A 19006-nucleotide genomic window follows, 5' to 3' on the forward strand; every position below is an offset into this window, starting at 1 on the left:
CATTTATGATAAAAACCCTCCAGAAAGTAGGCATAGAGGGAACTTAACATAATAAAGGCCATATATGACAAACCCACAGCCAACATCGTCCTCAATGCTGAAAAACTGAAACCATTTCCACTAAGATCAGGAACAAGACAAGGTTGCCCACTCTCACCACTACTATTCAACATAGTTTTGGAAGTTTTAGCCACAGAAATCAGAGAAGAAAAAGAGACAAAAAGAATCCAAGTCGGAAAAGAAGAAGTAAAGCTGTCACTGTTTGCAGATGACATGATACTATACGTAGAGAATCCTAAAGATGCTACCAGAAAGCTTACACCATATACAAAAATCAACTCAAAATGGATGAAAGACTTGAACATAAGACTTGAAACCATAAAACCCCTAGAAGAAAACATAGGTGGTACGCTCCTTGAGATTGTTTTTGGTGTCAAATCGAAATTATCATCACTAAGACCAAAGGCAAAAGAAGCAAAAAATAAACAAGTGGGACTACATCAAACTAAAAATCTTTTGTACAGCAAAGGAAACCATCAACAAAATGAAAAGGCCACTACCAAATGGAAGAAAATATTTGCAAATCATATATCTGATAAGGGGTTAATATCTAAAAAATATATAAAGAATTCATACAACTCAATAGTAAAGAGCAAACAACTTGATTAAAAAGTGGGCTGAAAGTCTGAATAGACATGGTTGCACAGAATACATACAGATGGCCAACAGGTAAGAAATGATATTCAACATCATTAATAATCAGGGAAATGAGAATCTAAACCACAAAGTGGTTTAGATACCACCTTATAACTGTTAAATGGCTTTTATCAAACAGATAAGAAATATTATGTCTTGGTGAGAATGTGGAGAAAAGGGAACCCTTGTGCACCATTGGTAGGAATGTAAATTGGTGTGGCCACTATGGAAAGCAGTGTGGATGTTCCTCAAAAAATAAAAAGAGAACTACCATATGATCCAGCAGTTTTAATTCTGTTTGTTTATCTGAAGGAAATGAAAACACGAACTTGAAAAGATATTTGCACTCTCCATGTTGATTGTAGCATTATTTACAATAGTCTAGACATGGAAGCAACCTAAGGGTCCATCTATGGATGGATGGAGAAGATGTGGTGTGTGTGTATACACAAACACACACACACAGAGTAGAATATTATTCAGCTATAAAAAAAGAATGGAATCCTGTCATTTGTGACATCATGGATGTACCCTGAGGGCATTATGCAAAATAAGCCAGAGAAAGACAGATACCATATGATTACACTTATATGTGAAATTAACACAACAACAAAAAACCTAACTCATAGATTCAGAGAAGATATTGGGTTGTTATGGGTGGGTGATCAAAAGGTACAAACTTCCAGGACTTCCCTGGCGGTCCAGTGGTTAAGACTCTGCACTTCGATTGCAGCGGGCCAGGGTTCGATCCCTGGTCAGGGAACTAAGATCCCACATGCTGCACAGTGCAGCAAAAAAAAAAAAAAAAAAAAAAGCCAAAAGGTACAAACTTCCAATTATAGAATTAATAAATCTGGCGATTTAATGTACAGCTTGGTGACTATAGTTAACAATACTGTTTTGTATATTGAAAGTTGATGGGAGAGTAGATTTAAAGTTATCATTGCAAGAAAAAAACATAACTTATGTGTGGTAATGGATTAACTAGACTTATTGTGATCATTTCACAATATATACAAATAATGAATCAATATGTTGTACACCTGAGACTAATATATGTTATGTCAATTATATTTCAATAAAATTTTTAATTAAATTAAAAAAAATTTTTGAAGACAACATAGGCTTTTTTCTGGGGGTAGTCCTCTTAGTGGGTATATGAAACCTACCCAGTGAAAGGAGAAGCAAAATATGATGCTTTTATTTAGAACAAAAATCTGGTTTCTCATGTGAACCCGTTGCCCAATTTCCTTGAGACTGCACCTAATTCTTATTAGTCCCTGGGTTAAAAGGTCTTTTGCTGGCTTATTGCATAACAGACAGTGCCACACTGTCTGTTGTGTTTCTACCCAGGACAGAACAGGAGGAAATGACCTTTCTTGGAAAGAGGTGTGAGGGTGAGAGAAAATGCCCTGACCATGATCGACCCATGAGACACTGCACAGGCTTACTGGGTCAGGGACAGAATCACCCTTCCTAGGGATTTTATCCATATGTCTGTTGAGACACCCTGATCCTTGAAAAAGGCCTCTTTACTCCTTCCATTGCAAACTGCCCAGGCTCGAAGTTCCATGTGAAGCTCATGGGTCACTTACTGCATTTCAGCTTTTTGGTGATTTCAGGGACACAACCAGATCTCCCTGGCTGGTTGCCTTTAGGCAGAGTCATTGATGTAATGCTACTGTGTTCCTTAGAAAAAGTTCCATAAACAGCAAAGAGGGAACTACTGGATTCCAGTGAGCCAGCTAGCCTGCACTGCTTCAAAGAGAAGCAAAGGAAGCCATCCTCAAGGTACATTGCTGCTGTCACTTGGAGAAGCTCCAGAGGGCAGCCCTGAGAGCCGAAAGCTGGGGCAGGGAAGGAGGCTTTTTCAGAGTGTTGTTTCACTCTGGAAAAGTCCACTGGGGAAGAGCTTCTCGAAACATCTTTGATGGTTCATTCTCAGATTCTAGTGTTCCTGGTCAAGTCAGACAGGCAGACAGGAAAGGTCAGGAATAGAGCCATCGCCATGGGAAGGACACCAAAAGAAGGGCCATCCTTTGCATATGTGAGTTGTCATTAGACAGACAAGACCCTGCTTTTAGAAGCTGACTTCTCTGCCTCCAGGCAGAGCTGGAGAAAACCACCAGATCTGCTGCAGTCACATCCCACCGGCACAGCAGCCCTGGGCAGACCCCGAGAGCAGGGGCTGTGAAGCCTCGCAGCCACCCTCCTCCAACTCCCCACCCCAGGATCCTGCATCATCACCGGCCAATGCTGTGCCAACTGGAATCCCACCTGCCCAGCAGGCACCTCTATGGTGCACGTGGGCACCCATCCAGTGAAAAACACTGGGTACCACCTCTCTTCAAAGCAGATATTAGGATTTATCTGGACTCCTGCCTTCACGATGCAGTAAAAAAAAATAAGAGCAGAGTGATGAAAATCTCTGTGAAACCACCAAAGGTTCGTCCTCTGCTAGCTGTTCCTGATTTTAAGTCTAATTTAACACCGCTCTGTCTCTGAGAGTGGAAAGCTTCAGATGTCTCCAAACAGTTCCTCAAGTGGGAACCTTGGCCTTTTGCTTCTCATGGAGCAGTATTCACAGAGGCTTCCTCTTTCAGGCAGATTCAGAGTGCAAGCATGCTCACCCAGAGCATGCCCCTCAAATAAGACTCTGAACACGCAAGTTACAGGGTGGTACATACTTATTGGGGCACCCAGGGGACTCAGCCCTTGGGAAAAATAAGATAGACATCTTAATTAATAAACACTGTCCCCCCACTGGAAGCACCCTCTGTACCTGAGGACTTCCTTCTCTAAAGAGCCTCATGACTTATTTTCTCTCTTATTTAGCCAAACTCAAATGATTGAGAAAACTGGTTTGTCTCTTCAACAGCCACTCAGCTGTCACACCTCCCAGGTACACATGGGCCTTCTGAGGCCACTCCTTACCCCATCCCAAAGCTGTGACTCTTCATTCATGCTTAAGTTCCTGCTGTGTATCGGGTACTGGTCAGGGTATGTGCTGAGCAAGATCTCCCTCGTGAAGCACAGAGCCTTGCAGAGAAGATGGATCACTAACCAGAGCAGTACAGCACAGAGTCAGAATGGCTGGGTTGGGAGTCCAGGGGATGCTGGAGCACAGAGCAGCAAGCCCTGGGGAGTGGGTCATAGCCCAGGAGGAACGGGTTTGACTCAGCACCTTCCTTGCCATACTCAGTGAGGTCCCCATGCACATAAAATGCACATAGAATGGCCTTGTGGAGTGTGATCTTTACAAGAACCATATCTTATAACCTGTACTAAAAACATTTTGCATCATATTCTTTAAGAATCTACAATGTAGACCATCAGAAATCTCCGTAATTGCTGCTTTTGACCTTCAGCTCCTTAAACCACCCTTAGCAGAACAGCTTGAGAATTTCATTATGCTGTACAGAGCCTGTTGGGCAGGAAGACAGCAGGTCACGGGGACAAACACACACCCCACACACAGAATTAGAGACTGAGGATTAAGAAGCAGATCAGTAACCCTCCCGGACTTCAGACAATACTACAAAGCTACAGTAATCAAAACAGCATGGTATTGGCACAAAAACAGACATATGGATCAATGGAACAGAATAGAGACCCCAGAAATAAACCCACACACCTACCATCAATTAGGCTTGGACAAAGGAGGCAAGAATATACAATGGAAAAAAGCAAGTGGTGTTGAGAAAGCTAGACAGCTGCATGTAAACTCCCTCACACCATACCAAAAAATAAACCCAAAATGGCTTAAAGACTTAAATATAACACATATAACACATGACACCATAAAACACCTAGAAGAGAACATAGGCAAAATGTTCTCTGACATAAATCGTACCAATGTTTTCTTAGGTCAGTCTCCAAAGGCAATAGAAATAAAAGCAAAAGTAAACAAATGAGACCTAATCAAACTTATAAGCTTTTGCACAGCAAAGGAAATCATAAACAAAATGAAAAGACAACCCACAGGCTGGGAGAAAATATTTGCAAACGATGCAACTGACAAGGGATTAATCTCCAAAATATACAAATAGCTCATACAACTCAATAACAAAAGAATGAACAACCCAATCAAAAAAATGGGCAGAAGACCTAAAGAGACATTTCTCCACGGAAGACATACAGATGACCAACACGCACATGAAAAGATGTTCAACATCGCTAGTTATTAGAGAAATGCAAATCAAAACTACACTGAGGTATCACCTCATACCAGTCAGAATAACCATCATCAAAAAGTCTACAAATAATAAATGCTAGAGAGGGTGTGGAGAAAGGGGAACCCTCCTATACCATGAGCAGGAATGTAAATTGGCGCAGCCACTATGGAAAACAGTACAGAGGTTCCTTAAAAAACTAAAAATAGAGCTACCATATGATCCAGCACTCCTGGGCATATATCCGGAGAAAACCATCATTCGAAAAGACTAATCCACCCCAACGTTCACGACAGCATTATTTACAATAGCCAAGACGTGGAAGCAACCTAAGTGTCCATTGATAGATGAATGGATAAAGAAGATGTGGCACATATATACAATGGAATATTACTCAGCCATAAAAAAAGAATGAAATAATGCCATTTGCAGCAACATTGATGAACCTAGAGATTATCATACTAAGACAGAGAAAGACAAATATCATATGCTATCCCTTATGAGTGGAATCTAAAGTATGATACAAATGAACTTACCTGCAAAACAGAAACAGACTGTCATAGAAAACAACTTATGGTTACCAAAGAGGAAAGGCAAGAGAGATGGGTAAATTAGGAGTTTGGGATTAGCAGATACACACTACCATCTATAAAACAGATGAACCACAAGGATTTACTGTGTAGCATAGTGAACTATATTCAGTATCTTGTCATAACCAAAATGGAAAAGAATCTGGAAAAGAATATATAGAGGGAGAGGGAGCTTGCGCACACAACAGCACGCCCCGGACGAGGCTCCTCTCACTTCTCAGGGCCCGCCTCTTGTTTTGGTTCATGCCCCCAGCCTCTGCTCAGGCTGTCTCTGCGCCTGTGTGCCTTTCCATGCCACGCCCACTGCCCTCCAGTTGGCAAACCCCTCTTCCACTTCCAAGATTTTATCCAGTCGTGACTTAAAGGCAAGCTTTTTCTACCCTCTCCCCGTGCTGCCTCACCCCCTCTGTAAATTCAACCCCTCCCACCTTGGTGCCCCAAACGCCCCCATTATATCGCCGCTCACTTCATCATTGTGGCTCGCTTTATTACACTTGACCATTGTATTGTTAATTGTGGAGGGCTAAGATCGTGTCTTATTAAAAATTATCTGTGCCTGTTCCTCCAGACCTTTTTCACATCAGAGCACATAGGAGACGATAATATTTCTGTGGTACGAGAGGCTGCTGGTGACAGAGACCAGTCCTCAGCACACCTTTATAACCCAGGTAAAGCTTAAACACACCAGTTGAGGAGCTCTGCTTAAAAGACTCTCAGTTAACGTTGATCGATAAACAATGAGTCAGTCGGTCTGTTTATAGGATTAAGAGATATCTGGAATTAGGCAAAAAAGATCTAAGAAATCAGTGAAAGGGATGGTCCTGTAGAAAAAAACAATCAAGAGTGAACATGGCCCCAGCAGAAGGATAAGAATGTGGATTTCTTACCCACGTGGTCAGGGTCTCCTTGACCAATACTAGACTCCATCCTCGAGCTGACCTACAGCACTGCTTTCCAGGCGCCTGGTCTGTAATCAAGCCGAGCTGCTTGCTCCCCGCCCCCTGCAACTCCCTTGCTTACCTGCCAACAGTCAGCCCGTTTGTCTTGGCCTCTCTCTCCAGCACAGCCTCCTCTCCACGCGTGCCACCCACTAGGACGACAGCCGCCCGTCTCCATGGCCACCTCCAACTGAAGACTCCTGCGCTCCCGCGGGCAGGCACAGCCTCTCCCTCTTCACTCTAGTATCGTGCCTGTCATCACGCGCCCTTGTCTGAGTTCTTTTTGTCTCCGATCCTGTCAATGAGATATAAGTTTCACGTGGTTGAGGACAGTCCTTCTCATTGTAGTTTCTCCTCCTTTACCTGTAATACGTACAAATAAGTGTGCATTGCATTGAATACAATTTCCCAGGTGGCTGTGAGAAAACCAGGCTCCTGTCTAACAGGGAGGTGGGGGACTTGCCTGTTCAGGGAAGAGCCAACGTCTCGTAGCCTGCTGGGTGCCAGGAAATACCCCTCATTGTAAACTGCACTCAGCCCTCTTATTGCAGGGATTCATAAATCAGGTAATCCTATACAGAGCAGAGCCAGACCCACTGTCCCCAGATCCATTATCTGGGTAGTAAGTAATCCAGACTTTGGCCTGCAGGCCCGGTGAGCCAGACCAGGGGGAGAACCTGAGAGCAGCAGCCCCGGGGGGGCATGAGCATCGGGAGTGAAGCCCCAGTTCTGTGCAGCACAAACAGCTTCCTGCAGAGCTGCAGGGAAGGTCGGGGAGACCAGGAGGACAGGGCGGAGTGTTAAAGGGTGAGACTGCTTGTCCGAGCCCTGTGGGGCGTCCCTGGGGTTAGTCAGTAGTCAGCCGCCCCCCCCTTCCCATACAGTTTCTGAAAGGCAAAATAGAGGAGTATTGTGGACTTCCTTAGAGTAAGTAAATCAATGCCAACTTCCTGATAGCCCTGCTCTCTTTGAAGATGTGCTGCCCTGAATCATAGGCCACCCCAGGCTGTGTCCTGATGTTCACACATGCACTGGAGTCAAGTCCCATCGCGATCCTTCCATGCTGACGTCAGTCGTATTTACAAACAGTGGGGCTGTGGTTGGAGGGAGATAAACCCTTCAAGCAACCTTTCTGCATTGAATGGTAATTCTTGTCTCCCCTCTCCTGCTCAGCCAGGCCTCATGCTTGTGGCTAATCTGTTGAGCCTCCTTGCGTGTGCACTGGAAGACGCACCGTTCCCTGTTGTGACAAGGGATGGCGTCTCCCCCTGGGTTCGGGGATGTCTGCTCAGACTGAGAAGTCTGATCTGTATTCCCCCAAGCTCCGCTACCTCTGTCTTTGCTTTAGAATTTGGAGAATGGAATTTCTGGTAATGCTTTATTGCCGAGACACTGCCGGAAGTTTGCTGTCATCAGGAAGTGTGTCTCACGTTCTGTAAACAGTGGAATCCCCGTCCCCGGTGACTGCCCGTCCTGCACTGATGTGATATGCCCTCTTCCCCCTGCAGGCACAGAGGGTACACAGGAAGTGCCCTAAACCCAGCAGAGCTCACCACGCCTCAGAGCAGAAAGCTGGGTCCACGCCTTCTCCGAGTGCCGCTGAACAGAGCCGGACCCCTGGCAGCGGCCCGCAGCCCCCGATGGACACTTCAGGCCTAGGGCTCGGCCAGACAGGCCTGCCTACCCGGCAGCCGCAGGACTTTGCCACACCAGCCGGCAGCCCTCCCAGCCTCCCCTGGTCTTTCCAGAGAAGCAAGTCCTTGTTTTGTTTGCCCACGGGAGACCCCTCCCCGGCCTCTTCAGCTGAACCACCGTGGTTTGCAAACACAGATGGCCCGGGGCAGAGGGCGTCGGAGCGGAGGCACAGCCACCTCCTCTCCATCGATGACTTAGAGGGGGCTCAGGAGACGGACGTGGACACGGGGCTGCGGCTCTCCTCCTCTGACCTGTCCGTGGTCTCTGCGTATTCTGCACCCAGCAGGTTCTGCAGCCCCGTGGAAACACTGCCCCCCTCCGAAAGATGCAGCAGCCTCTGGTCAGAGCGCAGGGCTTCCAGAGAAGGGCCCCTGCCCGCTGGGGGCAGCGTGACCACAGAGGCCTCCTGGGCTGCCCTCCCTCTTTTCACCAAAGGGCCTTCCAGCTCCTCGGCCACAGCTGTCACCACTTCCCCAGCTTCCGACACCTCCTGGCTCCCAGAGTCACCCCCAGAACTCCCTTACGATGCTCCCGACGCCCAGCAGACTGGCAGAGGCGTCCTGCCACCCTCGGTGCTGGCCGGAGGCGCGGACAGCGACGTGGAGGAGGAATTCTACATCTGAACACACCCCACTCCTGTCTTTCAGACCCACAGGCTCAGGTGCCCCTGCCCCTCTGGGGTCTGCACGCCACCCGTGTTCTTGGCCCTGCTTCCCCAGGTCCCTCGGGAATCTAATTATCTGTCTCAAGGGGTCGTTATTAGCACGTTTGACAAACCACCCGTTCTTACCTGCGAGGTGGTGGGCTCAGTGGAAAAAAGCTGGGATTTTTATGCAAATAAATTCTCAACAAACTTAAGGCATAAAATATATGTTTTGAATACTCAGTTCCATTTGAGATATGGTTTGGTGCACTTATTTAAATGCTTCATATAATTATTTGAAATGGAAAGAAAACCTAGTCAGCTGGAGTTGATTTCACAATTTTTCATGCTGGGAAGGAAAAACAATTAAAGCCAAAAAACGTTGAATGTGAGAAAGATACCAAGTGACTTGTATGAGAGATTAGTGCACATAATTCCACCTCACTGGATTCTCCATATCTGTTTACCTTACCAGGGAGCAGTGGCCCTGAGAATTTCCAGGTACTGTTACAGTGAAAGGAGTCATTGTAGTGCATTTATAATACGATTCTGAGTTCCAAAAACTAGATTTGCACACATCTTTCAAACACATTCACTGTAACAGCTGGGGGTCTACAGAAGACTCCACTACCTAGATTTGTCTGGATCAATGAGGAAGAATCGTTCTTGGAGTTACAGAATAGTAGGTTATTAGACATAGTGGGTAGGTATTCTCAAGTTGCTTCAATTTTTAAAACCACAATCCAAGGGCTATATATGTAAATGACAGGAGCCACATTTTACACTGCTTTCTCCAGTAAACATGCATCACACACACCCTTTTTCATTTTTAAATAATTCATAACAATTGTAACTGGCATTTTGATTGCATAGGTTAATAAATGCACTCCCCTCTTCTCCAAGCGGGAAGCTTTACACAAAATGCTGTCCTGAACCAACACTGTTGCACGCGTGCATAGGAGCCTTAATTAAAGCTGGAGCTCTAACCTGACCTTGGCCTTTCCTGCCATTGCCTGCTTCTGTCACAGTGTGAACAGTATTTAAATCTCACCTCTCTGCCACTCCAGTAAGGGTATGTTTACAATTCCAGCCTCTACAGTGCCAAGTGCTGGCGTCGGGGACAACGCCGAGGTGTCCCTAGTTGCTGTATACCTTTGGGGAAGAAGAGCATAGACTTGCCTTGCTTACGTCCCACTCTGGTGCTCCCTGCCTGAATGACTCAAGGCCCAGTTTACACCTCTCTGGAAGCGCCCACACCAGCCCAGACACAGCTTCAGAATCCTCTTCAACACAGTCCTCCCGGCAGCCGTTACCAGCTATCAGACTCGAGCTGAAGCCTCAAGTTTTTGCCATCCCTGTAATGAGAACCTTACCTCCTACCGAACATCCCGCATATTCCAGGACCCCGAATTACAATATTCTGCTCTGATTTAAATAAATAAAAATATGGTCTTCTGGGCTTCCCTGGTGGCGCAGGGGACCCGGGTTCGTGCCCCGGTCCAGGAAGATCCCACATGCTGCGGAGCGGCTGGGCCCGTGAGCCATGGCCGCTGAGCCTGCACGTCCGGAGCCTGTGCTCCGCAACGGGAGAGGCCACAACAGTGAGAGGCCCGCGTACCGCAAAAAAAAAATATATATATATATATATATATGGTCTTCTATAATTCTAGACCAGGAGTGAGCAAACTTTTTTTAAAGGGCTAAATAATAAATACTTCCGGCTTTGCCAGCCATACAGTCTCTGTCATTATAGTGTGAAAGCAGCCTATGATATATAAATGAATGGGAGCGGCTGAGTTCCAAGAAAATTTATTTTACAACAACGGGTGGAGGGTCAGATATGGCCCAAAGGTCGTAGTTTGCCAACCTTTGTGCTAGACTGACGTTGATTTGAGATCTCAGCCACGGTCAACGACAAAGAACAGAGGGTTGCCTCCCTCTGCTGCTGTGGTGCCCGAGACCAAGAAAATACACTCTAGGGGCCACACTGGTGACTACAGAGCCACAGGGCTCAGAGCAGCGTGGGGCTTCTTTCTGCAGAGATGATGCCTAGAAGGCTGCTGCCTGTCCACCTGCTGCCCGGAAATGTGACTCACAGACAGTAGCTGATGATGCACAACAACACACTCATCACTCAGGGTGCTGACACAGCCCCAGGGAGCAGTAGACAAGCTCAGGATAGCAAAAGTCACCGAGGCATCCACGAGTAGACCCGCAGCCAGGTGACGGCGCCTCCTGTCTTCACCCTCATCAGCGCCCTTACTTCAGAACATTCACACACACCCCCTACGGATGCTGCAGAGCACAGCGCTGATGCGCTGTGCCCCCATCCTTTCTCACCGACCCCTGCCTCAGCACAGTGTAGTCTACCAAACTGAGTGACCCCAAAAGAGGTCAGCAAACCCCTTCAAAAGCAGAAAATGCAAGATGCCCGCCATAACACCAGGGGAGAAGGGGAGAGAAGCCCACCGCAGACCACACTCAGATGCTCCCTCCCCACAGACGGCAGTCACTCTGAGGAGGAGTCATAGAGACACTACTGAGGGCATCGCTCCCTCTTCTGACCTACCACTAGCACTGTCCTCATCCAGGAGGGCTCCTGATACCCACTGGTAGATCCTGACTCTTTTGGATTATTATTGTGATAGATGCTGGCATACTGTAGGTGCTCAATAAATCTGTTCAATTGAAAAAAAACATTGAGGTTGTCTCATAAATTTATTTTTCTCCTGGATTTGGCTCTGTGATGGAGGACATCTAGACTTTAACCCTAGTTTTTTGTTATTGAATGGACAAAACGTCTCCTTGACCTTGCAGTTCCCCCAGCATTGCCCTGTGTGTGTGTGTGGGGGGGGGTGTTAGCAAGTGCCCTGGTCTAGTTCACAGCCCACCCCTTACTTGCCTCTTTTCCACATAAGACTCCCCAAATGACTACTCACGGTCCCACCATGGCCCACCCTACATACCACCTAGTATCTGCTTTAAAGATCAAATGTTTCTCGGGGGTCCCTAATGGACCTGGAAAGTGAGCCCCACTGAAATCATCTTGGGTCACCCATGGGGGAGGGTGGTGAGCCCCCGGAGAGACTTTTGTGACGGTCGAGGGGCTGACGTGTGGAGTACAAAGTAGGTTGTAGCACTGGCTGCTGCTTGAGCCCTGAGACCCGAGGACGGGAGCGGTCACACGGAAGCCTGCTGGGCTGCCCCGTCTAGCGCCTTCCAGGTGAGGCCAAATGTTTACTTGTATTGGGAAGACCCTTGAACCCATGGCTGACCTCTTTAGACCCTTGTGAATCAGGAGAAATGCAGGTACTTCCTATCCCCCTACTGGGCTTCCTGAAGATGAATGAATTCTCCATTCCACCAGGTAAGAGGAACCTGAGTAGACTCACAAAGTTCCTAGAAGAGATTTTTAAGAGCAAATAAACTGTTGAGAGCTTCTCCCTTCCAAGCCCTCAGAACTCTATCATGACCAGTTCTGGCCAGTGATCCCAAGTCTGAATTTCAGGCAAGCAGTGGGAATAGCTGGTTGGTCGCCTTCCCCACCCTGCCCCGGGCCACGTTGCACCACGTTCCCGGTCTGGACATAAATGACCCCTCATGATTTGTAGGATTCCGCTTCTCTTTCATTCTCTGGAAACAATTGATCAGATACTATTAGAGGCTTGAGAAAACAACATGAGAAACTGGCGTGAATAAAAATGGATTCTCAAAGGAGACATCTTTTGTCACAATTATTATAACAAATAGATTCAGGAAGGTTCAAGAACCTGAATTTAAAGGTTTTTATAGAATTACATTCTTCCAACTTCTACTGAAGGCTGTTTTCTAGTCTTGTGCATAGAGGCCTAGATACAAATGGCTTTAAATGACAATTTCTCTTAGTGAATAACAGAGGCAAACATTAATGGTAATGTCAGCACCCTTGGGTCTTCTTAAAAGCCAGTTTCTATTTTACAGGTGTGATAATTGTCCAGTTATGTGCCCAATATTAGCAGTATGTTCACGTCAGACAGAAGTTACCAGAACACTTGGGGGCGCTGAAAAGCCCCTTCCCTGTGCTCCTATAACACCCCCCCCTAAACTCTCCATGTGTGATGAGGGTCCCACCACCCACTGCCTTGGATGGTGTAGAAAATGGAGCTGCTTCCATGGAGGATGCACAGCCCCCAGCTGGCCTAGTCTGGTTCAGAGCTGCCCCACCTTATTTGATCTCATAGGTTGAACATCTGAAAGAAGCCAGCCAGACTCCCTTAGGTCAGCTTTGCCCAGACCCTAGAACTAAACCTAGTGCGTTCTGGACAGGAGCAGCTCTCAATGTGGTTAGCACAGTCCAAGAAATGGCCAGAAATGCATATACAGAAGCGCTTTCAGGCCAAATCGCCTGGCTAAGAAGGGCTGTGGGAAGGCTTTGGTGCCACCTAGTGGCCATCGTGCCCAGGAGGGCCAACGACTGCCCTTTTCTTTGCAGAAGACTCCACCCTGATGAACACAGGGAGGCACTTGACTTCCGTGTGTTATTCTGCATTTAATTGTTTTATTTCCACAAGGTATTGAAGTAACTGAAATTACAGTTATATAAGACGATGCAAGGGCTAAGGAAAAAGAGTCTAGAAATATTCGAACCGTAAAGAAAAACTGCTACAGATGAATTTCCTAGAAGCCAAAGCAAAAAGGGAAACATGAGCAGCTTAGTGGTGGTTCTCATTTACAATTAGAGAATCTAGTGACATTGTCTTATTTCATTGTAATTTAAGTTGCCTCAATGCTATTTCTCAGCAGAAACCCAGTTTTTCTTAGCAAGGCGTCTAAAATCACTTTCTCCTCACAGACTTAGAGAACGAACTTATGGTTACCAGGGGGAAAGGGTTGAGGGGTGGGATAGACTGGGAGTTTGGGATTGACATGTACACACTGCTATATTTTAAATAGATAACCAACAATAACCTACTGTATAGCACAGGGAACTTTGCTCAATATTTTGTAATAACCTAAATGGGAAAAGAATTTGAAAAAGAATAGATACATGTATATGTATAACTGAATCACTCTGTCGTACACCTGAAACTAACAGAACGTTGTTAATCAGCTATACTCCAATATAAAATAAGTAAAATTAATAAAAATAAGTAAAATCATTTTCTCAGAAGAGCATTTTCATAAGGGATTTCCTCTGTAGGGTGTTTTTGGACCAAGTTGGTAGCGTTCCTGCTTGAAGGGTGGAATTTACAAGACCTGGAGGAGTGGACACAGCCTGCTGCTTTGGATGAGCCTCCTTGGACATCTCCAGCCGTACTGTGGGAAGAGGGAAATTTGCCTCTGGGCAGAAAGCCTGGAAGCTGGCTTCCTCCAGTCTCTTGAGACCAGATCTGTAAAGTTCGGCAAGCAGAGGGCAAGTGGTGAGGCCCACATCCTCCTGGGAGACGGCAGGCTCCTACCCAAGGTTCTAGCCTTGTGGATAGAAAGCCCACATCGACTGGAGCCCCCCTGCATCCTCATCCACATTCTGCAGTTCCAAAGTCAACTCCAATTGTCTAACACCCCTCCCCACTACCTCCACTGGTTACAAGGGCCTCTAGCACTTTGAAGGCCTTCCAGGTAAGTTATAAATCCCCTCAGCCCACCCTCCACTGAGATGCCTGAAAACTGATAGGAATTCAGTTCCCTGGACCTCTGTTTTCAGTGATCTGAGTGGATTTACTTATTCATTCAACAAGAATTTACTGAGTCCCACTATGTGTCTGGCAGTGGGCTGTTTGTGGCTTTTTTTTTTTAATTTATAGGAGAGATTTATTTGAAGAAATATTATTGTACAACATATAAAAACTACATAAAGTCTTAATTTCCCCTCATAGGTTGGTAAATTTGATATAATGAATAAACAAAAACTTTTAAAATCCAGAATGCACAAAGTACTGCACAGTTTGATCACTAAGTCAAATGAGTTGACAAACCCCACAGAACAGCTTCATGTCAGCCAAGGGGACCTGGGACTGAATGGGAGAGACGCCATCTCATCCTCAGGGAACGAACGAACTACTCCCACCGTGACTAGTTACCTCTTACCTGCAGATTTCTTTTTTTTTTTTTTTTGAAGATTTTCTTTCTATTTTTAAAAAATAATATTTATTGATTAACAAATATTTATTGAGTATATATGGTATACTGCTATAAAGTGAATGGTGGGTTTTTTTAATTTATTTTATTTTTGGCTGCATTGGGTCTTTGTTGCTGTGCGTGGGCTTTCTCTAGTTGCAGTGAGCGGGGGCTACTCTTCATTGTGGTGCGCGGGCTTCTCATTGCGGTGGCTTCTCTTGTTGTGGCTTGCGGGCTCTAGAGCGCAGGCTTCAGTAGTGGCACACGGGCTTAGTTGCTCCGCGGCATGTGGGATCTTCCCAGACCAGGGGTCGAACCTGTGTCCCCTGCATTGGCAGGTGGATTCTTAACCACTGTGCCACCAGGGAAACCCTTACCTGCAGCTTTTATAATCCTCCTAAAGGATCTAACACAGTTACATATACGGAGTCTCGATTGTGGCATCAGCTAAACCTGGCTTCCCATTCTGACTCCACCGCTCACTCTGTGAACCCAGGGCAAGTTATTTCACTTCGCTGCACCTCAATTTCATCATCTGTAAACTATGGACAATAATGCCTACCCTGGAGGGTCACTATGAGGACTAAGTTATATAATTTGCGCAAAAGTCCCTATATTGCCTGTAACACAGCAGACCTTTCATAGAGGCTGATGCTCTTTCTCCTCCCTCGGGCTCCGGCAGGCACCAGTCTCCTTCACAGACTCCCTGGTGCAGGGATGACAGACAGGGTTTAGCTTCAATGTGCTCTTTAAAATCAGCCATTCTCAGCAACCAAGACCCAACACAGCCAAAAATAAAAATAAATAAATAAACTTATTTTTTAAAAAATGAGCAATTCCACTATCACCTCTCAGTCGCCTCTGTGGACAGAATTCCACCCGACAGGAAGTCATCTTTCTGTCATCACACCCTCCACCTCCCTGGCTTGTCTCTTTCCTCCATTTCAAGCCACGGCCAACGAAACCAGACCCTGGTGCTTGTTAACACTCAACGCTGCTCCTTCCCCCAGATCCCCAGCTCTGAGCGGCCCTTCCCTAAACACACCCTCTCCCCTCAGCCCCCCACCCAATCCCTCAAGCCTGCAAAACCTCCTCCTCTCGGCCATCTCCCCACCTGTCTACCCTCCCCTCCTCTCTCCTGGTTTCCAGGCCTGCCCACCCCGCCCGGAGCCCAGGGCTGACCGTCTTACTGCTGCCTGTGTAGCATCTGCACCTCTCCCTCTGTCTGTTGCCCCATCTGTCAGGCCCCCAAGCCGAGCCATCCTGCACTTTTGCTACTTCTACCCCATAACTGCCAGACCACACTGTGGTCCATCCATCCATGGCTACTTGGCCAACTTTCACCCCACTCTTACACGCTTCAATTAGGCCAAACTTGTTCCACCTTCCCAAATGCTCCCTAAACTGTGCACTAGTCCCAGAAGCTAACCTTGCCTCCTCTGCACCCAGGGCCAGAACCCTCCATTACCCGCTCAGGCCCCCTCCTGACAGCACAAGATGTGAGTGATTCCAACGAGGTCAGAAGCAGCAACAGACTGATGAGTAGAAGAACAGACCTACTGCCAGATCCTCTGCCCTTGGCAGGTCTGAAGACTGAAAATGCAACCGGGCACAACAGAGGAAACTGGTGTGCACAGCAGGGAGACGACTCATCCTGGGGGCATGCTGAGACTTAGTCCCACTTCCTGCAAAACGAGCCTGTGGCACCCAATGTAAATCAATCAGCCCAGGCCAGTGGCTCCGCCACTCTGCTTGGCCAGAAAGGTCATGGCAGTCCGGGCCTGTGTTCACGCCAAGCTGGCTCTGCAGACCTGTAGTGACTCCTTCACTCCTTTGGTCGGTGTCAGAACTCACAGCCCAGCCCAGGCTTCCAGGAGTATTTCCTGGTCCAGCTGTGCCCCAGCTGGACACCGTGCACTGGATGCCACTGTGGAGGGGACCACGGCCGGGCGCCGGACCAGGCTCAGAACTGTGACCCAACCATGTGTGACTGTGACCATCCCCAGGAACTCTGCCTGGTCACAGCCCTATTCTGGGTCTAAGCCGGCCTTTGTGCTCAGATTAGATAAGCACTAGAGCTTCCAGCAAGGTGTGCCCTGGCCCTCTCTCACACTCAGCCACACCCCTTCCTGAGGGACAGACCTGAATCTTCAACCTCCTCTACTCACCCCACAGTGGATGGGTCTGGTCTCCCTGTGCCCCCAAATCCACGTGACCCACATTAAACTGCCACCACACCGTTACATGCCGGAAAGGACCAGCTCCTTCTCCGGGATTCCTCAGTTCTGTTTAATGGTTTCTTCTCTCTCCTCATTATACACATTCAAAAACCCAGACTGGGCTTCCCTGGTGGTGCAGTGGTTGAGAGTCCGCCTGCCGATGCAGGGGACACGGGTTCGTGCCCCGGTCCGGGAAGATCCCACATGCTGCAGAGCGGCTGGGCTCGTAAGCCATGGCCGCTGAGCCTGCACGTCCGGAGCCTGTGCTCCGCAACAGGAGAGGCCACAACAGTGAGAGGCCCGCGTACCACAAACAAACAAACAAACCCAGACTGAAGCACCCAGACAGCTTAGTAGAAAGAAACAGGGTTTTGGAGTCACACGTACCCAGATCTGAATGTCATCATTGAGACTTACTGGCCGTGTGACCCTAATCAATAAACTTCATTTCTCACCCCTGGTTTCCTCATTTGCAAAGTGGAGTGAATCAGAGCTGGGTCTAGGGTAGGTGAGGAACACACTCAGCTCAGAGGCAAAATTCAAGAGGGCGCCAAAAAACTCAGCCAGCAAGATTAATAATATTTTAAGGAACAAGGCCTTCGTCATAGGGTCATTCTGAGGAATAAATGAGATCAAGAGGCAAAGCCTGGCACACAAGAGGTCATTTCCACCTTTCAACTTAGCAAAAGTTTTAAAATTAATACACAGTTTATTTTTACACAAGGCTTTTAGCAGTAACTGGCACAATCTTTTTGGAAAAAGGTGTGGCAATAGATATGTCAGTGGCTGTAAAAATGCTCCTGGCTTGTAATTCAATTTCCAGGAGTCTCTCCCAAGGAAATTCCCCAAAACAGAGATAAAAACATGCATCTGTTTCTCACCGTGCACTTTATAATTACAAACCATTGAGGAACAACCTGAATGTATGTATGTGTAGGTGTGTATATATACATACACATACGTAATACATACATACATAAACACATATATACATACGTAACATTTACATACATACATATATATGTAAATATATCCCTTGGCCGTGTAAAACAATGCAGAGAAAAACGTTGTAAAGAAGCGTGTCAAACATTTTTCCAAAAGGAAATGCAGATGGTCAACAGGCACGTGAAACGATGCTCAACATCACTAATCCTCAGGGAAACGCAAACCAAAACCACTATAATATCACCTCACACCTGTCAGAATGGCCATCATCAAAAAGACTACAAACAACAAATGTTGGCAAAGATGTGGAGAAAAGGGAACCCTCATACACTGTTGGTGGGAATGTAAATTGGTGCAGCCTCTATGGAAAACAGTATGGAGGTTTCTCAAAAAACTAAGAGTAGAACTACCCTATGACCCAGCAGTTCCACTCCTGGGTATATATCCAAAGAAAATGAAAACACTAATTCAAAAAGATACATGCACCCCAAAGTTCATAACAGCATTATTTATAATTGCCAAGGTATGGAAGCAACCTAAATGTCCATCAACAGATGAATGGATAAAGAAGATGTGATACACACACACACACACACACACACACACACACACAGTGGAATACTATTCAGCCATAAAAAAGATTGGAGCCAGGTCTTCTAATCCCAGCCCCTTCCTTACTAGCTGTGAAACTTCAGACAGTTCTGTAATCTTCTGTGGCTCAGGTTCCTCATCTGTAAAGTGAGGACATCCAAATACTCACTTCACCTGCATATTTGTCTTCAAGGTACAGAAACTGGCTTCGTGGACCACTGCAGGACCACAAGAGACCAGAGGCCTCTTCCCCATTTCACCTATCATGTTATCCTCCAAGACTCTGATGTGTCCCTATTCCAAGGAGAGCAGCTCTCAATTATAACTCAATGGAATTTCCCAGTGACACACGGGATGACGGTTTTGAGTCCGAATTGGCCGGATTCAAAAGAAAATGAAGAAATATTTTCACACCCTTGAT

General features: G+C 46.6%; 1 protein-coding gene across 1 annotated transcript in view; it reads left to right on the forward strand.

The window, feature by feature from the left end:
* FAM124A (family with sequence similarity 124 member A) overlaps positions 1 to 8878 on the forward strand; it is a gene marked incomplete at its 5' end in the record, with an annotated part of 108194 nt that extends 99316 nt beyond the window's left edge. Inside the window, one exon of the mRNA XM_079722006.1 lies at positions 7905 to 8878. Within this exon, the coding sequence (XP_079578132.1) occupies positions 7905 to 8714 (810 nt within the window). The 3' untranslated portion in view covers positions 8715 to 8878. The remainder of the gene's footprint in view (positions 1 to 7904) is intronic.
* Positions 8879 to 19006: the final 10128 nt, after the last annotated feature.

This window comes from Hyperoodon ampullatus (assembly GCF_949752795.1).
Source record: "Hyperoodon ampullatus genome assembly, chromosome: 16".
NCBI classification, from domain to species: domain Eukaryota; kingdom Metazoa; phylum Chordata; class Mammalia; order Artiodactyla; family Ziphiidae; genus Hyperoodon; species Hyperoodon ampullatus.